This window comes from Notamacropus eugenii, chromosome 6, assembly GCF_028372415.1.
Source record: "Notamacropus eugenii isolate mMacEug1 chromosome 6, mMacEug1.pri_v2, whole genome shotgun sequence".
Classification (NCBI taxonomy): Eukaryota; Metazoa; Chordata; class Mammalia; order Diprotodontia; family Macropodidae; genus Notamacropus; species Notamacropus eugenii.
In genome coordinates, this window is record NC_092877.1 from 305424096 (window position 1) to 305452066 (window position 27971).

Sequence of the window (27971 nt, forward strand, 5' to 3'; positions counted from 1 at the left end):
ATACATCATGTGTCGCCCTAAGAAATTAAATGGGAATTTGGGGAGAGTTTTGTGGAAGCCACAGATGACACAGAAGAAGTTTAGAAACTCAGAAATGCATAAACTATAGATGCAGAGTATTGTATAATATCAACATATTTTATCTGTTAATGCCATAATAATTAAGACTTCTCTGATAATGAAGGGAAGGCTAAAAAATTTTACTGGGATTTTCTAGGGGTACTAAGTCTTTAACCCCTTTGATGTGGAAGGGATAACTGTATTGTCAAGGGAAAGGCCAATTTGATTTGGTTTGTTTCAGTGCCTGCAAGGTAGAGGGCATGTGGGAATGAATTGAGGGCAGGGACTTTTATATTGGCATCCCCAGCAACAGTAGGAACTTAAAGGTTTGTTGATTGATGTGGCTTCAGAGTACTCAGGAAGGCTGTTAAAAGAAGTATTACCACAGTGAGCTATGAGGAAAGATTTTTTGTTTGTTTTTTGGTTTTTTTTTTTCTTTGTAGGTTTAGAAGTGGAGGAAAAGGCAAAGAAGCTTTGAAAGTAGTAACAATTTTAGAGGAGCTGACTCTGGGACGTAATGCTTAGAGATAAGGGAAGAAACTCCCTCCTGACTACAACCCAGTCTAGTATAGCTAGGATTAGAAATTAGCACCCCGGACAGCTTCTCAGGCTGCATTGTGCAATGGGGTGCAACAAGGGACCCTTCTTAATTCAGGGTGTCCCCAAAGCCTTTTTAAAGCTTAAAACCACACTAACACTTTGGGGATACTCCAACTTTTTTTTCTTTTATAACTTTACGTATTTTTAACACTAGAAAAATCCATAATTTCATTCTGTAGTGGTACGTAGACATCTTGTGCTGTCCATTTGCCTGTATTATAGTTGAAAACCCAATGTCTTTGGTCGATTGTGACATCTAGAAAATACAGTTTTTAAAAATGGAGTAGTGGTAGAATTTTCTAAAATCCTTGTTCAGGCTTTGGAGCAAGGCTGTCAATCTAAGTACCCAGAATTCAGTTTTCTGCTCTCTGATGCTTCAGCAAAAATCTCTAAAAAGAATATACGGCTGTGGACCCGGTACAACTGAAATTTCCTCTGAGCATCCTAAAAAATCCTTTTATGTTCTGCCTTTGCACACATGTGAAATGTTGCTAAGGAAATCCTTGCATTAAGGAAAACAACAAAAATTGTTCCTTAAGATTAAAGTTGCTATATATGATTTTGGAGAGCATGGGACATTGATATGACCTGGTGTGGCTAAAAGAGCAGAAGGGATGGTGTGCTACAAATATTATTTGACCATGTCTAGGTTTATTATGTGACTCGATAGGGTTGAAAATCAGTCAACAACAATGTACGTGAAAAGAACAATAACCATAAAACAATTAAAAATGAATGTTGCAAAATTACAAAGAATAAACATGGCCCCAAAGAAGAGATATGAAAAGAGAATGCCTTTAGCTCCTTTGCAGAGATGTCCATGGTTATAAAACATTATGTAAATGGGTCTGAAATTAGGAAGATGAGTTCAATACAGCCTTACACGCTTCCTAATTGTGTGACCCTGGATGAGTCATTTAACCTCTCTGTCATTGATTTTCTCAATTGTAAATACAATAATAATAATAGTAGTAAAGGCACCTACCTCCCAGAGTTGTTGAGAGAATCAAATGAGATAATGTTTGTAAAGCCCTTAGCACGTGCCTTCCACATAGTAGGTGCTTAATATATACTTATTTTCTTCCTTGTAGTATGAGATGGGCCTTTGGGAGGGTAAGAGAAGGGATACAGGTAAAAACAAAGGCCAATAAAATTTCTTTTTTAAAAAGATGGCCAAACATCTTTTTACGCATATGTGTATGAGATATTTGGTGATCCTAGACAATGACTGATTTTTGTCTCTGACCTTCTGCAAATCATCACCAAAGAGCTTTAGTTAATATGTTGCAAGCCTTCCTTTAGGGCTTTCAACATGATATGGATGCCAATGAAACATTCTATGTGTTCTCTCTCATTGTTACTCTCCGTGAGCAGCTCACTTCTTTTTATAGTCTGATAGATCCTCGATCATGCCTTTTAGTCACTTTTTAAGCCCTCAGGTCATCGCTGGCAGCATCTTGTAACATGCTTGGATTCACCATACAATTTTTCACTGCTCTTTGTGTCAGATTATTTGGAGAATGGGGTGCTCCATGATTTATAGCCATACAGAACTACTGAGAGGCTACTGGTGGCTAAAGGAATTGTCTTTGGCGATAGGGGTGCAGCCTGTGAGCATTGAAAGTGGTGAGCAGTTTCCCAAATATAATCTTTTTTCCTATTGACATCATTACCTCAAAAATGTTAAGGGTACCTAGAGATACCAGAGCACTTGTATACCAACACCAAGAAAGGTCCCTTCATCTGCTGCTGCTGCTGCAGCTGCTTCGAGGGAGGGAGAGGGAGAGAGTTAGTTTATATACACACATACAGATGCAGGAGTAATGGTGTGATGATAATTCAGCACCTGGTCAGTCATAGGCTTTAGTGTGCTGATCTGTCAAAGTTATTGATGAAAGTTCCTTTCTTTCCTTTAATCCCACATCCCTTTCTTAGGGCTACTTGGCAACTAAATCCTGCCTAGACATCAGCTGGTTAGGGTAGATTTTAAAGGGCAGCAGATCTCAAGGATATTTTAATTGGACTCCTTTTCAGGCTCAAATAATCCCTAATGGAAAAATTTCAAGCACTAGGAAAAACTGTCGAAAGATTTTTTTTTTTCCAGAGGGGGAGTGACCTGCTGGTGCCCCTCCAATAACTCCACATAACCTCCTGGCATCACATTTTAGGAAGGACATTGTTAAGCTGGAGAAACGGGAAACCCTGCATAATGAAAGGTTATGACATATGAAGATCAGTTCAAAGACCTGGGAACATTCAACTTACAGAAGAGAAGTTTCAGGAGAAATGATAGATGTCTGTAAATATTTGAAGAGCTGGCACCTAGAAGGCAGATTAGATCTGTCCTTATTGCCCTGAGGGCAGAATTAGGATAAATGAGTAGAACTTAAAGACAGGTGGGGCAGCCAGGTGGCACAGTGGATAGAGCACTGACCCTGGAGTCAGGAGGATCCTAGTACAAATCTGGCCTCATATACTTGATATTTATTAGCTGTGTGACCCTGGGGCCCAAATGCCCCAAATGCCCCAGGAGGAAAAAAAAGAAAAAGGAATCCAAGAGAGGCAAAATGAGGCTAGAGGTAAGGAAATAACTTTCTAACAGGTAAAGTTATCCAACCTTCAGGCATTATTTTACTAGAGATTTTCAAGCAAAAGCTAGATGACAACTTGTTGGGTGTAGAAGGGTAGATGAGGTGCTTTCCAACTCAGATATTCTGTTATTTGTGTCATTCTGACTTCCTGTGGTCCAGAGAATGCTGTGTGTGTGTGTGTGTGTGTGTGTGTGTGTGTGTGTATTTTGGGGTCACCACATTCCTTTTGAGGTAGATGATTTGACAACTGGGGTGGGGGAAGATGGCCGTACACAGGACATGTGGTTCTTTGGCTGATAACTGAATAGCACACTGCCTGTGCTGAAATGACTCCACTTGGAATTCTAATTTGGAAAGTTGTTTTTAAATGACCTTAAATATGAGTCTTGGCTACATGTCTGTCACTTTCTGCCAATACCTAACTTGCCCACTGAAAAATTAACAGCTTCATTTTCTAGGATATAACTTATATTGACTTTATATCTAATGAATAACAAAATAGTCTTTAGCTGACATGATTGTTTTTTATTTGGACTAGAATAACAAGAGCTGACATAGAAATTGAATGGTTTGTTAGTTGCATGATAACCTATAAGTAGAAGTTAAAAGTGTTTGTGTTCTATTATTTTAAAATATTTTGATTTTTGCTAGAATAAGGACCATGGAGGTCCAAGTAACTACTGACACCTCCTCCAAGCTATGTAATGTCAGAGAGAAGATGAAGGAGAAGAAACATGGATCTTTGAAGACTGCAAAACAGAATGCTTCTCTTGCATCCAAAATAAAAAATAAAATAATAAGTAAGTTTCACTTCACTTAAATAGTACTATTATTCTTTGTTTTAAGGGATAGATCTGTGGGTGAGGAAGGGGATATATTGGGAAGTGAAGGTGATACAGAAGAAATATCAGCCAAAAACTTCAAATAGTGTAGCTGATAAACCTTGATAGCTACCAATTTCTTTCCATCATTTAAGATAGAAGGAATTCTAATATGTGAAATGCTTATAAAAAAAAAAAAATACATTGCATTTACATATCAGTTTGATGGTTTTCAAAATTTATTTGACTCTCTCCAAATAAAGTGACTTTTTTTAAAGTTCAAATACATCAGGACTGATATATTCAACTGAAAGGAATGGACTTGTTTGATCTCTGAGGTCTGTTCAAATATGAAATCTATCATTCTAGGATTGGGTCCCCATTCCACAGAAGCAACTTAGAATGCTGCCTTTGCTCAAATTTATTTTTTTCTTTGAAATTCATCTTTTGGAATTGCCTTTAGAAACTATCCAACATTCTTATGAATACCCTGTATAGCAACAGATCCACAGGTGAATTTCAACTACAAAAGGAAAGGCATTTGGGACTAAGTCTGATCAATGAGTTGGTGATCAAGTTGAGTAACATTACTGTGGATTAAATGAGACACACTGAATAAAATAACAAAGTTGATGGCTTTTTTCTTATATGGGTTGAAACTATCTTTTAGGGGAACTCCAGAAATCCCTTGAGCTGAGGTAATGTATGGGATGTTCAAGGAAGACTAGAACCTCTGGTGCGGGGGCTCAATGAACCCTTTTGAGGGCTGCTCATCCACCTTGGTATTCATCTATCACCCAGTTCTCTCCTGTGACTCCAAGAAGCTGTAGCTGCCACAGCCCTGCAAAACTATCTCAGCAGATCTATCAGTAAACCAGCTGATAGGCCTCAAACCTGTGAGATGTCTACCCAAGCATGTGGAGACTTTCCCCATGGGTGATTCCCCATGGAATGGGTGGATAAGAACAATTTGTTCCAATGAGCATGAAGGCAGCTGAAGCAGGCACCATGGAGTGCTTAGATCTTGGTCAGACATTGAAGACACCATGGTTATCCACTGCATCCCAGGCCATTGCCAGTCATCTTGACTTTTATTTTGCCACTGGAAGAGAGAGTGAGGTTGATTTGTGCAACTTTGTGTAACTCTGCCTTGTTTAGATCCAATTTACACAGGAATCAAGACATTAAATTGTCCAAGGCTAAACAATAACAGATACAATGGAGATAAAGCTTTCTGGAGTATTTACTTTAAAAAAATACAAGCTCAAAATTCCAATAGGGAGGTTTACAAAGTTTAGTGCAGCTAAATTAAAATAAATTCTTATTTCAGACTTCTTTAGACGCGTCACCATATTGTTTATTAGGAATGTAGCCACCCTTTTGGCAAAGCTGAACTGACTGCTTGTAAGCAGGCATAAATCCCTAAAAATTCTAGGAGTTGAATTTCTTCCAAGACAATAAGAGAGTGATTCTCTGCTGGTTAACGTATATTTGGATCATTGGAAGTTTTATTACTAGGAAGATGAGTCAGGAAATCTACTGCCACCACAACAGTGCGTAATTCTATTTCGCTATTTCACTGTGTCTAGCTGGGCAACTAATAGGCAGGTAGATGGTGCAATGGATAGAGTACTACGTCTGGGTTCAGAAAGACAAAAATTCAAATCCAGCCTTAGATTCTTTGTGACCCTGGACAAATCACTTCAACTCTATCTGTCTCAATTTCCTTATTGTATAATGGGGATAATAACAACCACATTTCAGGGTTCCCGTGAGGATCAGTTGAAATAATATTTATAAAGCGCTTTGCAAATCTTAAAACACTATATAAATGATGGCTATCACTATCATCCTAAGGAGATTAGAAAGTGTGTTGGTTGCATTAGGCATGCACATATGTGTTCGTGCAATCTCCTGGGTTGAATATCAGTACACAGCCCTCAAGCTGTTTTCTTATCTATTTATTTTCTAGATAGCTTGCTTTGCAAGGAAAACTCTAATCATTTAGGATAATAATTATGCTTTTAAACCAATATTTCTGAAACTGAGTGTACCCTGATTATAGAAAGAATTTCATTAAAGTGATTTGTTTTTTAAACTGGTCCCCCAGTTGATTAAACAAATTAAGTCTACTCTTTTTGATTAATCTTTGAGATTAACAGTCTCTTTAGACTATTTATAGTTATTTCTTTGGGTATTCAAAGAAAATGTTTCTGATGATACTGGATACAAAATAACTTACTTTAAATTGATTGTAGCTTTTGTTCCTTCTTGAAATTTTATGCCTTGATTAAGGACTATCACTAGTGAATTTAACCTTCTGTGGTGCTTCATTCTCTCCTCTAATTTCTTCTAGTCTTTATACCTAAACTAGCAAGCCATCAATTATTTAGGGTCATGTTCTTATAAGTTGGTGGTATGAAAAAAGTTACTTAGAAAGAAGGAATTAATACTCTACTGTGAGTCCCATGGTCTTTTGTATGGACTAAGAATTTAGAATGAACTATTTTATTGTGTGTGTGGGGGGTGTGTGGGGGGTGGGGTGGGGGGAGAGGGAGTTCTGGACCTGTTAATTTCATCTATGTGGGAAACAGCCAGCGTGGAATGGGGACCCAATCTCCATGTGTAGATCAGTCACTTGTCTGTAACTTAGAATCTTAATTCCTCTGAGACCCTGAAATGGTCTCAGACTATCTTCCCATGGTTACAGCTACAGTGTGTCCAAGTCAAGGGTCACACCCAGATCTTCCTGCCTTTCCACCTTGCCATTCCGCTTCTCCAATATAAAATAAGGAGGAATAAAATGGTCTCCAGAGAAATTCAAAGAACTTAGCTAAGAGAGTTGTTTTCCTCTATTCCCTCCTTTTTTCATGATTCTACAATGTTAGTTAATAAATATTAAGCACTTAACAACGTTCTAGGCACTGTACTAAGTTAAGCCCTGGGCATATAAAAAATGGGAAAATAGGGTCTGTAACCTTAAGAAGCTAACATTCTAATGAGGGATAAAACATGAAAACATCTATTACGTACAGATATATACAGGATAGGAGGTAATTTCAGAGGGAAGGTACTAGTAATGGGGGAGACTGAAAAAGGCCTCTTGGTGAAAGTGGGATTTGAGCTGATTCTTGAGGGAATCCAGAAAGAAGGTAGAGGCAAGGAGCGTTTTGTACTTTTTTTTAGTGAGTCTAAATGAAAATTATAAAGCCAATTCTGCTCACACTTCACAGAGCTCAGTGTCAATCAGACCACCCATTCTGAGCCTTGAGTTAGAGGGTTCCCTAGATATAATGGTAGATTTTGAAAATGGTATTATTAAAAGGGTAGATACAGGTAACTTTCATGAATTTTAAGTCTGGACTAGAAAAGTGCTTATAATTCCCAAGTACTATGGGAATCCTTAACAAAAAAAAAAAAATGGTTCTGATCTTGAGCAAGAGAAAGCATTTTTTGCTTTTGTACTTGGGAGATAGCTGTACTATTATAAAAAATTAAAAAAAGTGGGTAGGCAAGAAGCTGACATGGAAGTTGAGTAGAAAAGAGGCAAGGGGCCAAGAAAGAGGAGTAGCCATAGTGAATATGTGGGCACAAGGCTGTGTTGGGAGTTGGTCTCTTCTACTCCACTGGGAACATCCTTTAACCTCCAGCTTTCAGAAATATGAGTTTATACTGAAAACCATGCATTTTAGCTAGAGCTGGCAATTCTGGCCTAATCCGTTTCTAATGTTTTATCCATAGGAGCATAGCAGGAAAGATCTCGAAGAAGTAGAAATCCCATTGCTAAAATGTTTTGTTTTTGTGTATGTTTGTTACCTGATCTGCAGATAACTCTTCTATCATTAGGGTATCTTTGAAACAAAACAACAAAGCCTTGGCCCTTGCCCTCAGTTCTGAGAAGGTTCTCAGTCAGAAGCTTATGGAAGACAAGAAGCTTCTGATGAAAGAAATTGAGGTGTGGATGTTTAAGAATGCCAGGCTCCGGAGAACCATCTCTCACATGGTAGGAAATTGAAAAGTCTTTCCCCTTATGTTTTGTTTAATTTCTGAAACTTAAGCAATTCATAATGCTGAGGCATCCAATTTTTCTATTTAGAAAACAGTAATAGGTAGGAGGTAGCGTAAGAGTATATAGATGGTCAACCTTAGCAACAGGAAGACTTGGGTTCAAGTATTTATCTGTGGATAAATCAATGCCCCAGTGCCCTGGTCATCTCTTCAAGAATACATACATACACACACACACACACACAAGAATACGTATATACACATGTGTATATATGTATGTATATGTGCATAATACATACATACACATGTACATACACATGTAGATATATACCTATATATAGATCTACAAATTAGTTTGTATGTACATATAAAATGTACAACACAATGTGTCTAAACTTATATATACACACAAATGTACATGATAATAATGCATGTATATACAAGACCTATTTACATGTGCCATACAATAGGCACATACCCACATATACATGTGTACATGCACACGCTCATGCGCGCGAGCGTGTGTGTGTGTGTGTGTGTGTGGTTTTGAGACCTGGTCTTCTCCGATCCCAGTGCTGATGGCCCAGAAGTTTTGACCCAGCCCTTTTTCAACTTGGGCCAGTTCACTCTTCCTTAGGAAGCCTGGTGGCCCGGAAACCCTATATTAGTGCCAGACTGCCTGTGGACAGCTCAGAACAACCCAGCTCAAAAAAATCCACCAGTCTTCTCCACCTCCAGTTGCAGAGATTGCAAAAGTGACTGATCTCCTTGTTACTCTCTCCCCTCCCCCCAGGCTCTAGAAGACTAAAATTTATAGAGGGGTTACCATTTTGTCCTAGCAAGGAGTTCTCAACACCAGTGAAATCCCAGGTCTACATCATACACCTGTTTCTATGAAGCCCCTACCTTCAATACCTTCATATCCATATGGCAACCTAAGGTTTAAAACTTTCATCCTGATTATGTGGTTGGGAACACTCATGCTGTGGCTTAGTTTCTTCTTTTGGTTAAATTCGCTAGAATTCATATAGAAAATAGATCTAGAAAGATTTTTCTGGGTACATGTTGAGAAATATATAAAGTATGGCTGTTTCCCAGCTATTTCACTGAGTACCCATTTGTATACCAAGTGCGACTGGGGTAGAGGCATGAGCCTTGGCTTTGGAGTCAGAGAATCCAGAGAAAACAGAGCTTGTAAATTTAAGTAACTGATGGCAATTCTGATCAATTTCAGAATCTTATAGAAGGATATGGTCAACCGTAAGGACATCATCTCTTCTGGCTCAGCAGCCCCTCGGGGAAACTCCTTGTCATCTGCCAATTTAAGCCCCTCAATTTAAGATGAGTCATACATGGCTGGAAATTCATACATGGCTGGAAAATGAACCCTCCAGGCTTTTAAATGGTTTCCAGGAATGACACTGAGCATGCTCCGTAGGGGCTGAGGGGAAAGAAGACCCTTGCTACATAAGGATTAAAGGCTCTGGTCTATAAGATCTGAACTTATGGCAGTTGCTATCTCGACCTGGTCCTTTGTTGACTCAGCTTTTCTGATAAACCATGTAGCATCTACTATATACTTATAGTTTATATTAAAAAAAATTTATAACCCTTTTTTTCAGTAGGATTAATCCCTTTTTTTTCTTTTATGCAGAATAAGGTCCTCAGAGAACTGGAAGCTTATATAAGTGCTAAACTCCTGTGTGCAATTAGAGAGAGTGATCCCTTTACAGTAAGTGCCTGTTGTCTGAGAATCACCCAGGGGAACTGTGCTTGAAATTACTTGTATGTAATATACTCTAGTTCTGGGGTGGAACCTGTGGCCTTGAGGCCACATGTAATGTTCTAGATCCTTAAGTGTGGCCTTTTGATTGAATCCAAATTTTACAGAACTCTTAGGTTAAGGCTACTCTAGTGTATGGTGTTCTGTTATTTGGGACATTAGATTTTGCTATAGGCCAGATCAAGTTTCTTCAGGTGACACAGGACATCTATCTACTACAATACAGAAAATCATTCCATATATATTATCCTTGCCCATTCTCATCCTGCCCTTTCTTTTCTCAGTGTTTTTGATTATAATATCCCTACACCTGATGTAGACCCACTTCCTCTATCTGACCAACTCCTTTCTTTGAAGGCTGCCCTCCCTTTTTTTTTTCAAGCCCCAAATCAGTTGTTCTCTCCTCCATGAAGCCTTTCCTGATTAACAGGGTCATAAACTTAGGACCAGACAGGACCTTAAGTCCCTTCATTTTATGGATCAGAATCTGAGTCCCAAAGAGGTTGGGACTTGCCTAAAATCATCCAGCAGATTGGCAGTTCGATCCTAGGTCCTCTGACTCCAGTTCCTCTACCTGAAGCCATCTCTCCTCTCCTGAAATTTCTGGATCTCTCATTTCTACTTATCTTGCTATTTTTTGTATCAGTCATTTGAATATCTATCATCCTGCTCTCACCCCTATTAGACTGTAAATTCCTTGAGAAGAGAATCTGTCATTATGTGTCTTGGTGTTCCTAGCATCTAACATGGAACCTTAGGGGCAGTTAGGTGGTGCAGTGGATGGATTGCCAGGCCGTCAAGAAGACCTGAGTGTTCGAATTTGGCCTCAGACGCTTAGTAGCAGTATGATTCTGGACAAGTCACTTAACCTTGTTTGCCTCAATTTCCTCATCTATAAAATGAGTTGGAGAAGGAGAAGGCAAACCACTCCTGTATCTTTGCCAAGAAAACCCAAAATGGGGTCATGAAGCATAGGACACATTTAAAACAACTGAACAACATAGTACTTTATCATATCCCATTAAAGAATGTCTATTGAATTGAATTGCTATGTGACCAGGGGCTTTGCCCATCCTTTAGACCAAGGGTTCTTAAACTGTTTTGTTTGTCATGGACCCCTTTGGCAGTCAGTCTTGGTAAAGCCAACAGACCTCTTTTCAGAATTATATTTTTAAGGACATAAAATAAAACATATATCACAAAGGAAAACAATTATATTGAAGTGCAGCTATTAAAAAGATTTTAAAACAAGTCCCTGAACCCTAGGTTATGAGTTCTATTTTAGAGGGCACCAGATGGAGGCCAGGAGCTTGGGGATCTAGATTCCCCTCTGAAATCATTAGTCCATTAGCAACAGGTGTCTCTAGAAAGTGCTGCCTGAGATTGCTCGATACAAGACCAGTGAGGGCCTTTCAGGTGAAATGGAAGGTAGGGTGGGGCTGAGCAGGCAGGGCCACATGGATAAGATTAAACCTGCTCCAGTTTAGGAGCACAAGTCTACTGCCTGACCTTGGAGTAATGATGCCTTAGGGATACAGGTATTGACACAAGCTCTGGTTCTTGATGTGGGGTCTTTCCCTCAGCTCCTCTCAGTAAGGATTATGACTCAACTCATTATCCTTGCCCTTCTGCCAAGATTTCCAATGACTGGTTGGTTTTTGTCCTTCATTCTGAAAGAGTACCAAAATGATATCACTATGCTAAAGTCAAGTTTCAGTGTGTCCGACTGTGGCTGATTAGACCAATACAAACCTGGAATGCTCTACCACAGGTCAAGTACAAACAGTCTGTGTGAACATTTAGAGTGGATACTCTAAAATTGTGCATCCTGTGTTTCCTTTGAGCTGTTTCAAGTGTGCTTTGCTCATAGAGAATAGTGCCTTCTCTGATGTGGACACGTTGTGCTGGGTGGTCCTGTGTCTCCCATGTCACACAAACAATTCTTGAGATACTGAAAGTATCCTTATATTGCTTCTTCTGACCAAAATATGAACCCTTGCCTTGTGTGAGTTTTCCATAAAATAATCTTTTTGACAAGCATATGTTTTGCATTTGAACAACATGGCCAGCCCATCTGAGTTGTGCTGAGAGTTTGCATGCGTGGCAGTTTAGAGTCAGGACCTCAGTGTCAGGTACCTCATCCTGCCTAAGACAATTCAAGACTAGCCCAGACTGCAAGATACCATATTGATTTGGTCAAAATGTTTCATCCCTTCGTGAATCAGGCTTGCAATCTAGACTGACCCTCAGTGTGATAGGCAAAATAGGTCATATTTTAGTATTCTTGCTGCTTTTAGAATTCACTAAGGATCTCTGTCAACCAATAAGCATTTATTAAGCCCTTAATAGCTTCAAAGAACTGTGCTAAGCACTGAGGATGGAAAGAAAGCCAAAAAATACAGTCTCTGCCCTCAGGATAGAAATATCTGAAAAGAGGCCTTTAAGGGATAGAGGAGAGGGGAAGAGATTTGTACAAATCCTTTCAGAAGATAAGGTTTTGGGTTGAGCCTTGAAGAAATCCAGGAGAACTAGAAGAGGTTGAAATGAGAGGGCAAAGCAGTCTGGTTATGGGAGACAGTCAGTGCAAAGGATTGGAGGTGGGAGATGGCAATTCATGTTGGCAGAACTACAAGGAGGCCAATGTGACTGCAGTTTAGAGTGGATGGAGGGAAGCAAGGTGTACTATTAGAAAGGTAGGAAGGGGCCCAGCTATAAAGAGTTTGAAATGCCAAGCAGAATTGATTTTTGATCCTGAAGGTATTAAGGTACTGAATTAAACCATTAGAAGACCATTTAAGTAATTGTGAGGACTATTTCAATAGGTTAAGGTCAGACATGATGAGAGTCTGATCCATAGGCTTATGATTGTATGAGCAGAGAGAAGGAGACATAAGAGATGCTGTGAAGACAGAAACAACAAAATTGACAATGGATTTGGATGTGATTGACCTTGATTGGAAATCTCTGAATCTTCCTGACTTAAAGCCAAACACTCTATCTTTTATATCAGATTCTTCTGCATTCCTCTGATCCTCAGGGGAAAATATTTCTACTAAAGTAGCAGAAGAAAATAAAGTTTTAGCAAAAACATTCATTGATCTAAGAAAGTTCCCATGAAAATTCCTGAGACCTGTCTGGGAGCTGATTATGAGGCAGTCTCTAATTTATAACTGAACCCTACATACAAAGTGTACAAAATGTTTCCATTTCTTTACCTGCATTTCCCCACCACTAGAATCCTTGATGCTGTCCTCATTTTCCCACAAGAGACACTGTTTTGAATACCTATTTATTTTAAACACTCTATGGGTTCAGATGGGGAATGCAGTGGGGGAGGGGAGTTGAAATGGATATATACTCTTTTCTAAAATTTACATGAATTAGAAAGATCAATGACTTATTTCATAAACCATAAGTTTAAAGATAAAATATACCACTTAGAGATCAAAACTTTAAAACAAAACTTCTCTTTGTTAATATATACAATAAACATAGAAAGCATTGCCAAAGATTTTGGAATTTTAAGCAAGAAGCTAGATTTAAGGAGCACGGATATTTTCATGACCATTGCCCATGGAAGAAAAGGACTGCAGAAGAGAAAAGTAGATTTGACATGTGAACATTTGGTTAAGAAGATTAGTCGGCATATTGTGTGCCATTTGGTGGAGGGGAGACAGGAGGGAGAAAGGACAAAAAAATTTCAGAACTCGAAATCTTATAAAAGTGAATGTTGAAAACCAAAAATAAGTATATGTTGAAAAAGAAAAAAAAGATGTTGGAGAATGGGATTTGGATTTCTGGACCAGCGTTTAAATTATAGATTTGGAGAGTGCAGATTTCAAGTGTTTCAGAGAAAAGATGGGTAGGATTCCACTGATTAAAATTTTATAGGAAAAATTAACCCAGGAAGAATGGAAACATCTCAAGAATGAAATTCTGAAGATGCAAAAAGAAACATTTCTGATAATGCTTGTTGCACTGAATCATTAAAGAAAGCTAATGGAATCTCAGGCTGCACGAAGAGAGGCATGCCCCCCCCCAGTGATAAGAAAGTGACACCTTCATTGTACTCTGCTCTCATCAGTTCACATTTGGAATATGGTATTCATTTCCAGAGATCACCCATTTGGAAGAACGTTGCTAAACTTGAGAGTATCTTGAGAATACCAACCTGGATGATCAAAAGTCTTGAGTTCCTTCCATAGAATCCATTGAAGGAACTAGGAATGTTTAGGCTGGAGAATAAAAGACTTGGAGGTGCTGTGAGGTAGCTGTTTTCAAGTATTTGTAGAGCTCTCAAATGGTCTTGTCCTGTTTGGCTCCAGAAAGTAGAACAAGGACCAATGGGTGGTGTAGCGGACGGCCTGAGTCCCTACACGGTTCGGTGATGTGGTGAAGAAGAAAGACATGGGAGGTGGGAGAAGAAAGACCAACTCCACTTTATTGATCTGAGGGTCCAGGTATTTATAGACAGAAACTGCAAGCCTACTTGACATTCTGCTTATCTCTGCCCTCGTGATTAAATTCAGTCTGATAAGACTGGTTTAATCAGCCTATGAGCCTAGAGGGCATCTATTTTACATATCCCTTGTTTTCAGTAATTCTCTTGTTTGTCTTTCGAAGACAGCAACATCTGGGGGGGGGGGGCATGGAGAGCCAATCCGGATGATAATGAGCACAGTCTCAAAGAACAGTTCCCTCCCCTCCCCCCCCCCCCCCCCCCCCCCCCCCCCCCCCCCCCCCCCCCCGCCAAGGTCTATCCAGATCTTCTTTTGTTGTGACTGGAGATAAGGTACTTGGCTTTGAAAAGCTTACCCAAGAGAGAAGGCACCTATGAATAAGTGGTCATACAGAGAAACAAAGGGATAGAGGTAATATAGATAAGAGCCAATAGAACAGGAATGCAAAGGGATTTGTATTAGCAGCATAATCCCAAATCATGCTTGCAGCTTTCTGGGGGTCAAGATTTCCCTTGAAGGCCTGATCTATAAATCATGTATGGTGGTATTATAATGGATAATCTTACGAATAATCTTGTTTCAAAAACATCAACTTTTGTTTCCCACCACCACAACAGTTTCCCTTAAAGTATCCATTAAATTGTATATACGGATAAACCAACTGATACATAGGAAGCCAATGCTGCCACAAAGCTTATAATGCCTAAAATAATGCAACTTACACATCTTTTCTGTCTTACTTTCAACATTAACAGATTAAAAGTTTGATCAGATACAGACAGATACCAGCCTTCACTTTTGATAGGCATTACAGCAAACCTAGGACACATAATTAGATATAATGCTAGTATTAGCTATATGAAAACCAATATATTCAGTGATAGTACAATTAAAGCATGTTATTTCCCAATCATAACAGCAAAAATTCTATCTATATCAATTTGTTTCCCCAAAACCTTAAACCCATGTGCTACCATAATTACCTCCTCTGTCTTCCCTCCCCATGTCACCACCTGTAACCCAAGGAGGATTATGGACAAAAAGTCCATCTATCTTCTTCTCAATCAGTTCCTTCTGCAGTGCTCAGCTGGAAGGTGCCCAAAAGCAGAATGAGTGTCTTCATTGTCCTGTCAGTCTGATGATGGGTTGGTGGTGGTCTTGGCTTTTGTTTTTCTTTCCTCTTTTCCTCGATCCTTATCTTCTCCAATGTATGGCAGAGGTCGGATGTTTCTTTCTGGTTTCCAGATCCTTTCTTCACCATTTCCTGTGGAAATACAAGCATACCGTCACCCCCGCGTTAACCCATGGCCTGTCTTTGTGTTGTTCCATTTCACCTTCACTTTCTTCCAATCAATGAGGTGTGTTTTGCCTTTTTGAAATTTTTGAGCAGGCATAAGCCTCTATCTATCTGGTGTCAGGTATACAACACTGTCAAATTTTCTTCTTTTTCTTTTGCCTTCTTCTCCCTCTTTCTTTTGTTTTTGGAGGGGAGTTTTTATGTCATGATTGGGACGTTCTACAATGGCCTGACCAGTAGGATTATATGGGATGCCAGTTCTATGCTGTATTCTGTATGATAGACAGAACTTAGTAAAGGCTTGACTAGTATAAGCTGGACCATTACCTGTTTTTATAATTTGTGGAATACCTAGAGTTGCAAAACACCTAAATAGATGATCAATAACAAATTTTGTTGATTCCCCAGTCAGTGGGGTGGCAATAGTATAACCTGAATGTGTCTATAGTCACATGAAGGTATTTATTCCTTCCAAATTCTGGGACGTGTGTGATATCCATTTGCCATATTTCAAGAGGATTGTAATCTCGAGGATTGATGGATGTATTTGATGGAGTTGGTAAAAATGGAATGCAATGTGGACAAGACATTACTACAATGCTTCTTGCTTGCTCTCTAGTAATTTGAGTTTGGGATCCCTTTCCGGTGGGGAACGGTGGATTCTTTCGATGACTATTTTGCCCTCTGAGTCTAGTACTTCTGGGCAGTTTTCCTTGATGATTTCCTGGAAGATATTGTCCAGACTCTTTTCTTCATCATGGGTTTCTGGCAGGCCAATAATTCTTAGATTTTTCTCTCCTGGATCTATTTTCCAGGTCAGTTGTTTTTCCAATTAAATATTTTAGATTTTCTTCCATCTTTTCATTCTTTAGATTTTGTTTGACTGACTCTTGTTGCCTCATTGAGTCATTAGTTTCTACTTGCCCAATTCTAATCTTGATCGTATTGTTTTCTTCAGTTAGCTTTCGCATCTCCTTTTCCATCTGGCCAATTTTTCCCTTTAAGGAGCTATTTTCTCCATTTAATTTTTGTACTTCTTTTTCCATTCGACCAATTTTCCCAGTTAGGTTTTGGGTTTCCTTTTCCATCTGATCAATTTTCCCTATTAGGTTTTGAGTTTCCTTTTCCGTTTGATTAACTCTTCCTTTTAGGGAATTATTCTCTCCAGTTAATTTTTGAACTTCCTTTTCCATTTCTTCAATTTTCTTTTTCAGATTGATGTTCTCATCAGTGAATTCTTTTTTTATGGTTTTAAAATCATTGGCCAGTTTTTCTTTTATATCCTTCTTCAGACGTTCCAGGTAATCTAGTTGTGCTTGCGAGAAATTCATAGTCCCATCTGAGGTTTCAGATGGAAGTACAGTCTCAGCTCTGACCTCTTTGGTGTTTGTGTTTTGGTCCTTATCCCCATAGAAAGATTCTATGGTTTTTTCACTTTTCGTCTGCTTTTTCCGATTCATGATGTTGGCTGAGTGTTGTAGCTTTTGGTTCTTTCAGTCAGAAGATACAGATCTTTTAAGTTGAGTTGATGTTTGTCTAGGCTAAAAGCAGGCTTTTTTTTTGTTGTTGTTGTTGTTGTTTCCCAGATCAACCCTGGGTTTAGCTTGATAGGTGTGTGGGAGGTGTGGTCTGGTCTCAGGCTATCTCCTCAGCTGGCCTGAGGCAAAGGCAAGGTGGGGGGGGGGGGGGGGGGGGATGGTGATCCCAGCTTCCCTATTGTCTTCCCTTTTCCCCTGGAGGGCTGGGGCACGCCTAGAGGCTAATGCGTGTTCCCGCCCCTCCTGGGGCTCGTCTCCCGGGCTGAGGCTTGCTTGGGTCTCAGTGCGAATTTTTCTCTGCCCTGGGTCGTCTGTCCCTCCAGATAGCCTCCACCACGGTAGGAAGAATCCCCCTTTGCCACCTCTCCAGCCTCTGGTGTTATGAGACCACCCGCCCCCTTCTGCTGCTCCCACTGATCCAGGATCAATCTGGGAAAGAATTTTATGGTTCCCTCACGGTCATCGGGGGGGAGGGGAGAGCACTTACTGATCACTCCGGCATCCCAGCTTCTGGATGTTCAAGTAGTGACCCACTGAAGTCCCGTCTTTAGGCTGAAGATTTCAAAGGCTGTTGCGCTGATATCGTTGGCTCGGCCTGGCTTATCTCCTGCTCCGCTGGTCTCGCCCGCCACTCTCGGGCCCCTCGGGTCGCCTCCGCCCTGCCGCGCCGACCGCGCTGCGCTGTGCGCCGGGCTCTTACCCCCGCAGAACAGATCCCTCCCGTGGACCTTCCAGTCCAGCCTGGGCTCCGAATCTGTCAAAGTCCGTCTCCCACTGGATTCTACACCTCCAAAGTCTGGTCAGACTCTCCCCCCAGAAATATCCAAAGGAGTTTTTCCAGGAGCTTAGGTGAGTCGTTGCTTTCACTCCGCCATCTTGGCTCCGCCTCCTAGTAATTTGAAATTGCCTGCAAAGCATGGAAGCTGACTGATGAAATTGTTGTAGGAATGCTGTGCTTCTAAAACTTGTCAGTGTGAGCAAGCTGTCTGCTTGTCTATTTCCCTGACAGTTGTGTATGGGATGGGACCCAAGGTTTTTTGGGGTAAGAGATGAAGGTCTCAGCTTCTGAAATTGCTTCCTGCTGAGATTGGATGTAGAGCTGTCCCTGCCTAGATATGTCTTATTAAAGGGATAAGGTCTTATTCAAGGGATACATAGCCTGAGCAGTTATCTGGAAGTTGCTGGTTTGCACCCTGGAAAAGACAAACCTGGCATGGAGGTTAGACAAAGACCAAACAGGCACAAAAGAAATATAAAGGACAATTTCCCTGGCATAACAGACAAAGGAAGGCCAAGCTAGGTAAAGCTTAGTTGGTATGAAAATGTCCTTAAGTGGTATGAATGCCCAAAGTATTACAACAAACCAAATTCTAATTATCACAGAATTCCTAGATAACACAAAATGCTTTAGTCAAAAAGGTGCAATATATACCCTCACATATCCTCACACTGATAACAGTAAGAGACTGATTACAGAAAAACACTACTGCTTATAAAATTCTTTTAAACAATGGGGACATCTTAGGTGAAGTCTTAAGTAGTTCACTTAGATTGCTGAACATGTTCTAATTTCAGATAAAATATTAGATTTCCCAGTAAGATTACACAAAAGGGGCTCACATGTTTTGTTGGTCACTTGTTACTGATCATAGAAATTTGCTATAGAAAACAGGGACATATGACATAGCCAATAAAACATCCTTGCCTTTGTTTGAATTCAGATAAGAGTATAATTCTTCAATTATGTAGTATCTGTTTCATAGCCAGACTCAAGAATAGTCAGGTGGGAAATATTCCTCTTTGAGTAGCTTGTGGTATTTCTCTCAGATACTGATTTAATGCACACAACTATACTCAAATTCAAACTAAAAACAAAAATATTTATGGTCTCAAATGTCTTTTGCCTTAAACAGCAAAATTCACTCATCAGCTCAGAGTCAGATAATCATTCCTATTTCATGGAGTTACAGTAAGCAAGACTCATATACATTAAGGGAATCCCATTAAGATCTTTCCTTTTCAAGTTTAAAACTTGTCCAGATGTAAAAGCCCATTGCCAGAAATCCTCAACTTCTGAGCAAGTCCTATTCATTGTTTATAATTTGCATAAGCCAATCAAGTTTCCTTCTTAGTGCTGATGGCTATACCTACAGGAATGGTTTCCTAGGGGCCTTAACAATTTTACAAAATAAAGGAGATTGGTACCATACCCATGCCTGCCATCAACAATCATACAGGAAGACTGTTCCGAATAGGCAGAACTAATCTAAAAAGTTTTAATTCAATTCCTTTTCTACACACAGTAATCAATTAACAATTTTAGGTTTAGCATTAAAACAGTAACTCCAAATAACTGAAGTTAACAATCTTACAACTTTTGAAATGATAGCCAAATTGTTTTTAACTGAAACTTCTTTAACAGGCAAAGGTGAAAATACCTGGTTTTCTAAATGACAATTACAAAAACCAAAACGTTATAACTGGTTTTACACAATTTTCCCAACATCTTTTAGTTTCAACAAAATTCAGATTAGAAATTGGTTTCTCTAACACTGTTTCTGGATTGCAGGGGTTACTCAATTTTTACAATACAAGACTATAACACTTTAGAAGCACAACAGTAACGCAAATAGTGAACCTTAGGTGTCATTAATTACATTTCCAAACCATCACATATAAATATTATTAATAGAAGACTGGGTTTACTAAATGTAGCGGCTGGTTGGCTTGTGATCTCATACTGCTGTGACCCAACTCCTACCCTCAGGAAGGGTAAATTAAATTCCCTACTATTCTTTAGCATTCTCTTCCCTTGATCTAATCTGCGATGATAAGATTTACAATTCTCTGTAGTCCTAGCTGGATGATGAGTTGGGACTGCGGGGCAAAAAAAATCTTAATGGTTCTAACCTTTACTCAAGTAAGTTTTACTTCTGTGTCCACTCCTTAAGAACTTCTTTGAAAGAGAGGGCTTTTGAATCTATCAGCTGAAATGAGGGAGACTTCTGGACAACTATCTGGTGGCACCAAGTCCCCTCCGTGCTACTGGAGAGTTCAAAAGTTTTATCTCTGCTGAGGTGTCTCTTTTTCAGATCTATGCATTTTTCCAATTTGCCTTAGTGCCAAATAATATAACAAATCCTGATCTGTTTTAAACATCCAGTTAGGAGTGACATGTTTCACTTAAAATATGACCAGAATAACTACTTTTTGGTTATTTCCCATTATACAAAAACTTCTCTTTTAGGTGAGGCATGAGATAATTAAAATGCTAGTCAGCCTGCCTCTCTAATGAGGGAAAAAGCTTCCCTGAATTCTTCTTGTCTTTCTCTCCACCTTCACAACCTGGCCAGGGTTACAAGGTAGAAAGAGAGAGAGAATTTTACCAACCACTTTCCAAAGCTTTTATGCTTTCCTTAAAACTGCACATGCGTTATTTCCTAGTATACCTTATCTGAAACTGCCTTTAGCAACATAAGATTAGTTTCTCTCTCCCATACTCCTCCCTGATGCTGCAGTCATCAGAGAAGGGATGAGGGGGAAGGAAAGAGAAAACATGGGAAAGAGATTAACACACAAACACACTCACACAGAACATAGAGACAGAACACATATACAGACAAGAAAGAATTCAAAAGACCAAGAAAAGATTGTCAGAAATCCTCTGCACAAATTAGACCTATGGCTTGATTTCTTTTACTTTGTTCTAAACATACTTTGTGAAATTCAAATTTCCACACCAATCAGTGGGACATAGGGCTGTCTGAGAAATGCTGTCCGGAAGAGACTGAATGTAAGGATTGCTTGGTCCATAACTGATTGCCCCTTGTATTAATTCCTTTAAAAATTTAAAATTCAGAGGGGTGAGTTCTCTTACAACTCCTTCTGGGTTAATGGGATCTGGGGTTTCTGGAGGAGTATAGAATGACAGTGATTTTGTCTGACCCATTGTTAACCTTACTTTTGCTATTTACCTGTCGGTATTGATTTCTTATGAACAGAATCTGCCTTTTGATTCTGTTAACACTGTAAATTCTCCCCCTAAGCCTGTAATTGCTGAGATTTTACTGTGCCTGCGAGAACCTCAGACAAAGCAAAACACCCCTGCTGGGGTTCTTTGAGGCTTCCCCTTACCTTAGTTGTCTTGTCACAACTCGGAATTCCTTTCTAAGGGGAACACTATCACCGAAAGATGAGTCCCTTTCCTGGATCAGGTCCCTGTCCAGGCGCCATATGTAGCTGATGGCCTATGTCCCTACATGGCTTGGTGATGTGGTGAAGAAGAAAGACCAACTCCACTTTATTGATCTGAGGGTCCAGGTATTTATAGACAGAAACTGACTGTGAGCCTAGAGGGAATCTATTTTACATATCCCTTGTTTTCAGTAATTCTCTTGTTTGTCTCTCAAAGACAGCAACATCTGGGGGCGGGGGGTGGGGGTGGCATGGAGAGCCAATCTGGATGATAATGAGCACAGTCTCAAAGAACAGTTTCCAGGAAGGTTTATCCTGATCTTGTCAACAGCACTCCACCCTGGCCCTCAACAAGGTGGAAGTTAATTAAATGAAGAAAATTAATATTCAATATGAAGAAAAACTTCCTTTGCACAGAACTATCCAAAAGGAGAATTGGTCACCTTAGAAGGTAATGGGGTCCCTTTTAGATGAGCTCTTCAAATAAAGCCTAGATGAACATTTGTCAACAATCCCTACTCTGCTTTGGATTGGACTAGATGTCTATTTCTTACTAACAATTAGATGATTCTGTGAAGACAGGCCCATTTGTATACAATAGATATTTTATTTCATTAGCTTTGACATATACTTTACAAAATCTAGCCATGTTAGTAAATAAACATAGATTCTAGCATGTCCTTATAGCTACTTCCTTCTCAGTTTTCTTCTCCAGACTTTTGCTATACTGTGCAAACAACCCTTTGTATTCAGTAGTTGGAGTTTGTAACTTAAATGAAAATTTTAACTCTTAGAAGAGTGTTCTGCTGATCTCCAGCCTCCTTTCCTTACCACTATATCAGATGGGTTTTTATTTTCTTTAAGTTGGCTCCTATTCCTTTTTATAGATTTCAGAGGATATCAGTATGGAAAATTCATTCACTGGTGATAATTCAGACAAGCTCAGGACCAACTCACCACATGGGTAGGTATAAAATGTTAGATCTGTTCCATCTCTTGGGATCTAATCTTTATACTATTAGGTTAGCATCACTATTTATATTCAATATTCTTTTTTCTATTTTCATCTCCTTTGGTCTCTCTGTAGCATTTTATTCTTCTCATACTTGAAAGTCTCTCCACCCTTGGATTTTGTAACATTGTCCTGTCCTAATTCTCTTCCTACCTCATAGACCATTCCTCTTCTATTTCCTTCTCTGGCTCTGCTTTTCTCTCCTTTATACCCAAATGGGTACATATCCTGAGACCCTCTATTCTACTTATTCTAGGTTCTCTGTACCTTTGGGGTATCATTTTAATTCTACACAGATGACTCCCTGATCTCTACCAATTGCACCTTCTAGTTAGTTGTTTGCTGGGCCTCCTTACCTATATGATCTACTGTTACCACAAATTCACCCTGCTTAAAACATGTCCATCATCTTTTCCTCTAAATTTGACTTCCTCTCTGGGCTTCCTTATTTTTGTTTATAGTACCATCATTATCCCAAATTCAAACTTTAGAGCAATCATTGATTTCTCTTTTGTCCTCTGCTTCTGTGTCCCCATAGTCAAAGCAACTTGTTGCTCCCTCCTTAACAGCTTGCTTCTGTCTCTTGTCTAGTTCTACTCTCCTCACCCTGCCATTATCCTTTATCACCATGGTCATCATCTACTGCAAAGCAAATCTGGTCTTCCTGCTCCCACTCCCTGCTCTCTCAACTCCTTCTGTATACTGCTATTGAATTAGTTTTCCTAAAACATTTCTTTGTACCCAGAAACCTTCAATGCTTTCCTAAAATATTTTGTCTAGTATTCAAGGCTTCTACAACCTAGTCCCTACCTAGTGTCTCAACCTACTCTCCCAAATAAACCTTGTATTCCAGCCAAATGTTTCTGTTTATTTTTCTTTGTGTACTTTCCCCACCTCTTCCCCACTAGAGTCTTTGTTGATACCATGCTTTAGCCTGCATGATGATCCCCTAAGTCTTTTTCTACTCCAAGGATTAGTTAAAATTCTATGTCCTTGCTCACTTCTCTGGTCCATGATGATCTCTCTCTCTTCTTAATTTCCATATAACTTGTTTATAGTGTACATTTAGACTTTAACATATGCTTCTTTGAAGTATATATCTCACCTTTCTGTTGTGACTGTGAACTCTTTAAGTGTAGAAACTATGTATTATGCTGTTTGTGGATCCATCTTGCCTAAAAATTCAGTTTCCTATACATACTTAGGTGCTCAGTAAGTGTTAGGTGTGGTAGTTTTGCAACCTTGAGCATCAGAATTTATAGTTTTTCAGTTACCAATTAGGATCATTCAGCTATGGACTCTATCTAAATGGGATAATAATGGGAGAATCAGAAGTCTCTAAATGTTACACTTTTTCATTAGTAAGGCTATTGTATACTTCTCCATTTGATGATTAGGCATACAAGTAGAGAATGATATACATCCACTTGTCCAACTTACCCTAATCTACTTTTCAGGGATATGCTAGAACCAGCTTAAACCAGCCAGTTAAATTTCTGGCCAGGGCATTTACACCTCAAAAATCAGTAACCACACACACAGTAACCACCACAGATCAGGGCTTGATTTATTGTTTTATCTATTGTCTGAATTATGAAAGTAATGGAGAAAATATTGCTATTGCAAACTACACTTAAAAGTGTACTGTGGCTATATATAAATATAAATATATTATGTGTTTGAGTGTATGTAATATATATAAATATAATATTTTTTTTCAGAGACCAGTTGTTAAACATTTACCAATACACTCCTGCTTGTGATACAACTTGGGTCATGATTTACTAGGTGTTTTTTAAAATAAATTACCTCTGTTTTCTTAAGATTCAAAGCAATATAGGATAGTTTACCCCATTTAGCTTTAAAATAGTAACTCAAAAACCTCAGATGCTGAGAATTGAAAAGGCAGTAGCTTGTGAGCTCTGGATTTTGTGTTCTTTCAGTATATTTAGAATAGTCTTGTTCCTTTGTGAACTGAATTCCAGTCAATGACCTATTCCAAAACTTGGTTTCTATACATAGTGACAGAGAAATTAAGTTAGGTATTTATTTCTCTGCCTTCTTCCAGAACTATTGAAGAATGATGTTAGTTACATTTAAAATTCTGATCCTGACTATCTGGCAAAATCTCTTTTTCTTATTTCAGGTCAATCAAGTCATCACTGAAGGATCCAACTGCTAATGTGGAAAATGGGAAACAGACAAAAAGCCCCCAAACATATCACTTGAGATTGGAGGAACCTTCAAATTCTGATGGAGGTTGAGTGAATTGAAAAAAAAAACACCACAGAACAAAGCATCTTTGTTGAACTCCAATGCATTATTTATTTCCTTTGTGCTCCCACTTCTCTTCCTTTAGCATGCTTACAATAACCTAGGATATAATAGACATATGCCCAAAATCTATAAGAGCAGGCAATCATTATTAACAAGATTGTATAAATATCCCTTGTAGCTATAAACTTATGAACCTATGATCCTATGTTGATTTATCTCCAAACATTTTAAATATACTGTTTGTATTTGACACATAGAACAAAGTCCAGAAGGAGATGGGAGACCTCCATTGGAGCTGGATAAGGAAAGGACAACTAGTAGCAATTGGTGGGTTAAAGAGAACCAAACTTCCACACTCCCAATGGCCAGTCCACTCTGGACTAGCCCCAGCATGAGGAGGGCACAATTCAGTGTGTTTGTAGTGAAGGATCTTATTGCCATGTGTACTCCAAAAAGGAGTCATTCCTATTGTTAAAATAATGGTCATGGAGCAGGTAGCAGGACTAACCTTGGAGTCAGGAAGTTGTGTGTTTAAGTCTTGACTCTGGGACATCATATCATAGATTCAAAGCTAGAAGTGACCTCATCATGTCCAACTCTTTCATTATACAAATGAGGAAACAGATCTAGAATGAGAAGGAAACTGAGATACTGTTCAGGCTAGTCCTTTCATTTTACAGATTAGGATACTTAGGTCTAAAGAGGCTGAGTGATTTATAGAAGGTTATGAAGGCAATAATGGCAGCTAGGTGGTACAGTGGATAGAATGCTGGCCCTGGAGTCTGGGAGACCCAAGTTCAAATACAGCATAAGACGCTTACTAGTTGTGTGACTCTGGGCAAGTCAGTCAACTCTACCTCAGTTTCCTTATCTCTAAAATGAGCTGGAGAAGGAAAAGGCAAACCACTTTGCCAAGAAAATCTCAAATGGAGTCAAGAAGAGTCAAACACAATTGAAAAATGATGAAACAACAAAATAATACAGCTAAAAGAGTCAGAGGTAGAGGCAGGATTTGGACCCAGGTCCTCTGACTCTTGAGCTAGAACTATGAGGTACAGGCAAGTTATTGCTGTAGTCACAGAAAGTACATTAACAATGGGACTTCTGTATACTAATGACATCCAAGATGCAGCCCCTATGTCCCCCCCAAAATAAAATACATTTATGTTCAAAGCATTAAATGCTTTTGCTCTGTGAGAAAGGAGAAGATACACTACTCTTCTTCTTCCAGTTAATTATTTTAGTAAATGAAATGTGTTTTGTTTTTCTTTTTATAGAAAGTAAGCAGGTGAATGCCAGAAGGATCTTGGAATCTGAAGCTTTAACTTTAAGGAAGGATGGCAAGATTAGAGAGCCATGCTATGAAAACAAGTCACCATTTGGGGCAAATGTCACTCAGAGGAAGAAACGGGCCTCTTTCCCTTACCTAAACTATCAGACTGTAGATGTGGACTTTGAGACCGAGGTGTGTGCAAATCATTATTCCCGGTGGACCACTGGTCCTGGAAGTCCTATGAGAGGAATGAATGGACAAAAAGCTTTCACCTTCTCCTGGCTCTCTGATCCCCACTGTGATTCCAAGAGCAATACTTCTCTACTAGAGGAGGCAGTGCTTTCTGGGCAGCTACCAGAGGAAATAGTGGGTAATAAGAATAGGTCTTTGAGTACTAATGAGCAGGGTAGATCAGTCACAACCTCAACAGAGGACCAAAACAAAATCACCAGTGGTGCTGACAAAGATGGCACCTCACCTTTGAGATCTGTGAAACGTGTTTTTACAGAACAGGAGGTCCAAGACACAGTTGGAATACATCCTATTGAGAATTCAGACAATAATAGCAAAAAACAGTCCCAGAGTCTTATAACACTGAGCCCAGTGGCCCAGACATTAAGTAAATTAGCACTGATATCGTCTGTTTTCCCAATGGAGATTGACTCTTTGGGAGAAAACCCAACCTCCACAAGCAGCAGGCCTCCTGAGAACCAGCTTTACCAAGTAAGTGACAGAATAAGAAAAAGTAGACAAACCTATCTGTGGAGTGAGGTGTGTTCAAATAGCCAAGAAAAGATGGCAACCCCTCCCTCTGACAAGAGAAGGAAAATGTTTTCAGAAAAACAGATCGAGGTAGAGAACCAGAGCCCAAACTATGATCCAACTTGTAAGTCTTTGAGTGGGAGGTCTGGAGTGAAACAGTTATCTCAAAATAATAAGGTCACTGACAAACAGATGTTCTCAAATGACATAAATAAGGAAATGAAACAGATAAGAAACAGGATGTCTACTGATTTACTCAACACTCCTGGCAAAGTCAATGACTACGAAGAACAAAGCAGAAAAGAGTCAGAAAAGATAGTGATAAATATGGACCACCAGATTGCAAACACAAATAGTCGGACTCCCCAATGTTTACCTTGTGTGAGAACCCTTGGTATAGAAATGACCAACAGGCCTTTGAAACAGGAAGTAAGCAAGAAGACTAGAGTCAGTGACTGCAGAGAGGAAACTGTGATTCCACTGGAATGCAACTTGAAGCATGATTCTCAAGAATATATATCTATGTACAAAACTAAAGGAAGTCAAGTAAAACAGAGTAAAAGCCACCCAAGGATGGCATGCTCACTTAAGGGTAAAATAGAAGCTTTTAACTCAGGCAGTAAACAAAGCAGTATAGGAGATTCACCAAGCAGAAAGATGCAAGGCCTGAAAAGTCACACAGACAAATCTAGAATTCCTATACTGGCTTCCAGTTCTGTGAAACCAATCATGAACCATGCTTCTGTTAAGAGTATGAAGGACATCCAAAATAATGTGAATAAAAAACAAACTCCATCAACTGTTCAGGTCAATGCAACCAGAAATGTGTCCAGATCAATGACCAAAGCAAATCAAAAGGTTGAAAATGTTCTTTCAACCAAAGACCAACCTGATTTTGGAAAGAAAGTTGTTTCTGGGGCTGTTTCAGGAGAACATGAATCCATGGAAGTTGAACAAGTGATGAAGAATGAAGTACATAATAGCCTTTCTAAAACAGAAAGAAACTTCTCCCAGAGAGCCACCAAAAAATTGGTCCTGAATAGCCCTAGGTCTTTGGAACCCTCCTATGTGATCTTGTCCCCAGAGCAACCTATCAGAACTTCTTCTCTAGCCTTCCAAGTTCTGGAACCCTATCTGGGAAATGACAGAGTTTTAACAACCCTTTCTGCTGGGCCAGAGAGTTGCCAAATCACCAAAGGAATAAACTCCTCTACTTGCCCAAAAGATAGTTGGAGTGTGGCATTTCTTCCTAGAGACTCTTCTCCAAGTAAAAAAACTCCAAAGAAAGGTAAGAG

At 39.3% G+C, this 27971-nt stretch overlaps 1 protein-coding gene across 3 annotated transcripts in view; it reads left to right on the top strand.

The window, feature by feature from the left end:
* LOC140509672 (uncharacterized) overlaps window positions 1-27971 on the top strand; it is a 34659-nt gene that overhangs the window by 3450 nt on the left and 3238 nt on the right. Inside the window, exons 1-7 of one of the 3 annotated variants that reach the window (XM_072617420.1) lie at window positions 3151-3239; window positions 3903-4051; window positions 7900-8075; window positions 9735-9812; window positions 22240-22316; window positions 24511-24623; window positions 25919-27964. In XM_072617420.1, the coding sequence (XP_072473521.1) occupies window positions 3913-4051; window positions 7900-8075; window positions 9735-9812; window positions 22240-22316; window positions 24511-24623; window positions 25919-27964 (2629 nt within the window). In that variant the 5' untranslated portion in view covers window positions 3151-3239; window positions 3903-3912. Of the gene's footprint in view, window positions 1-3150; window positions 3240-3902; window positions 4052-7899; window positions 8076-9734; window positions 9813-22239; window positions 22317-24510; window positions 24624-25918; window positions 27965-27971 lie in introns of those variants that run through there. The other 2 variants (XM_072617419.1, XM_072617421.1) reach the window with 2 other exon arrangements.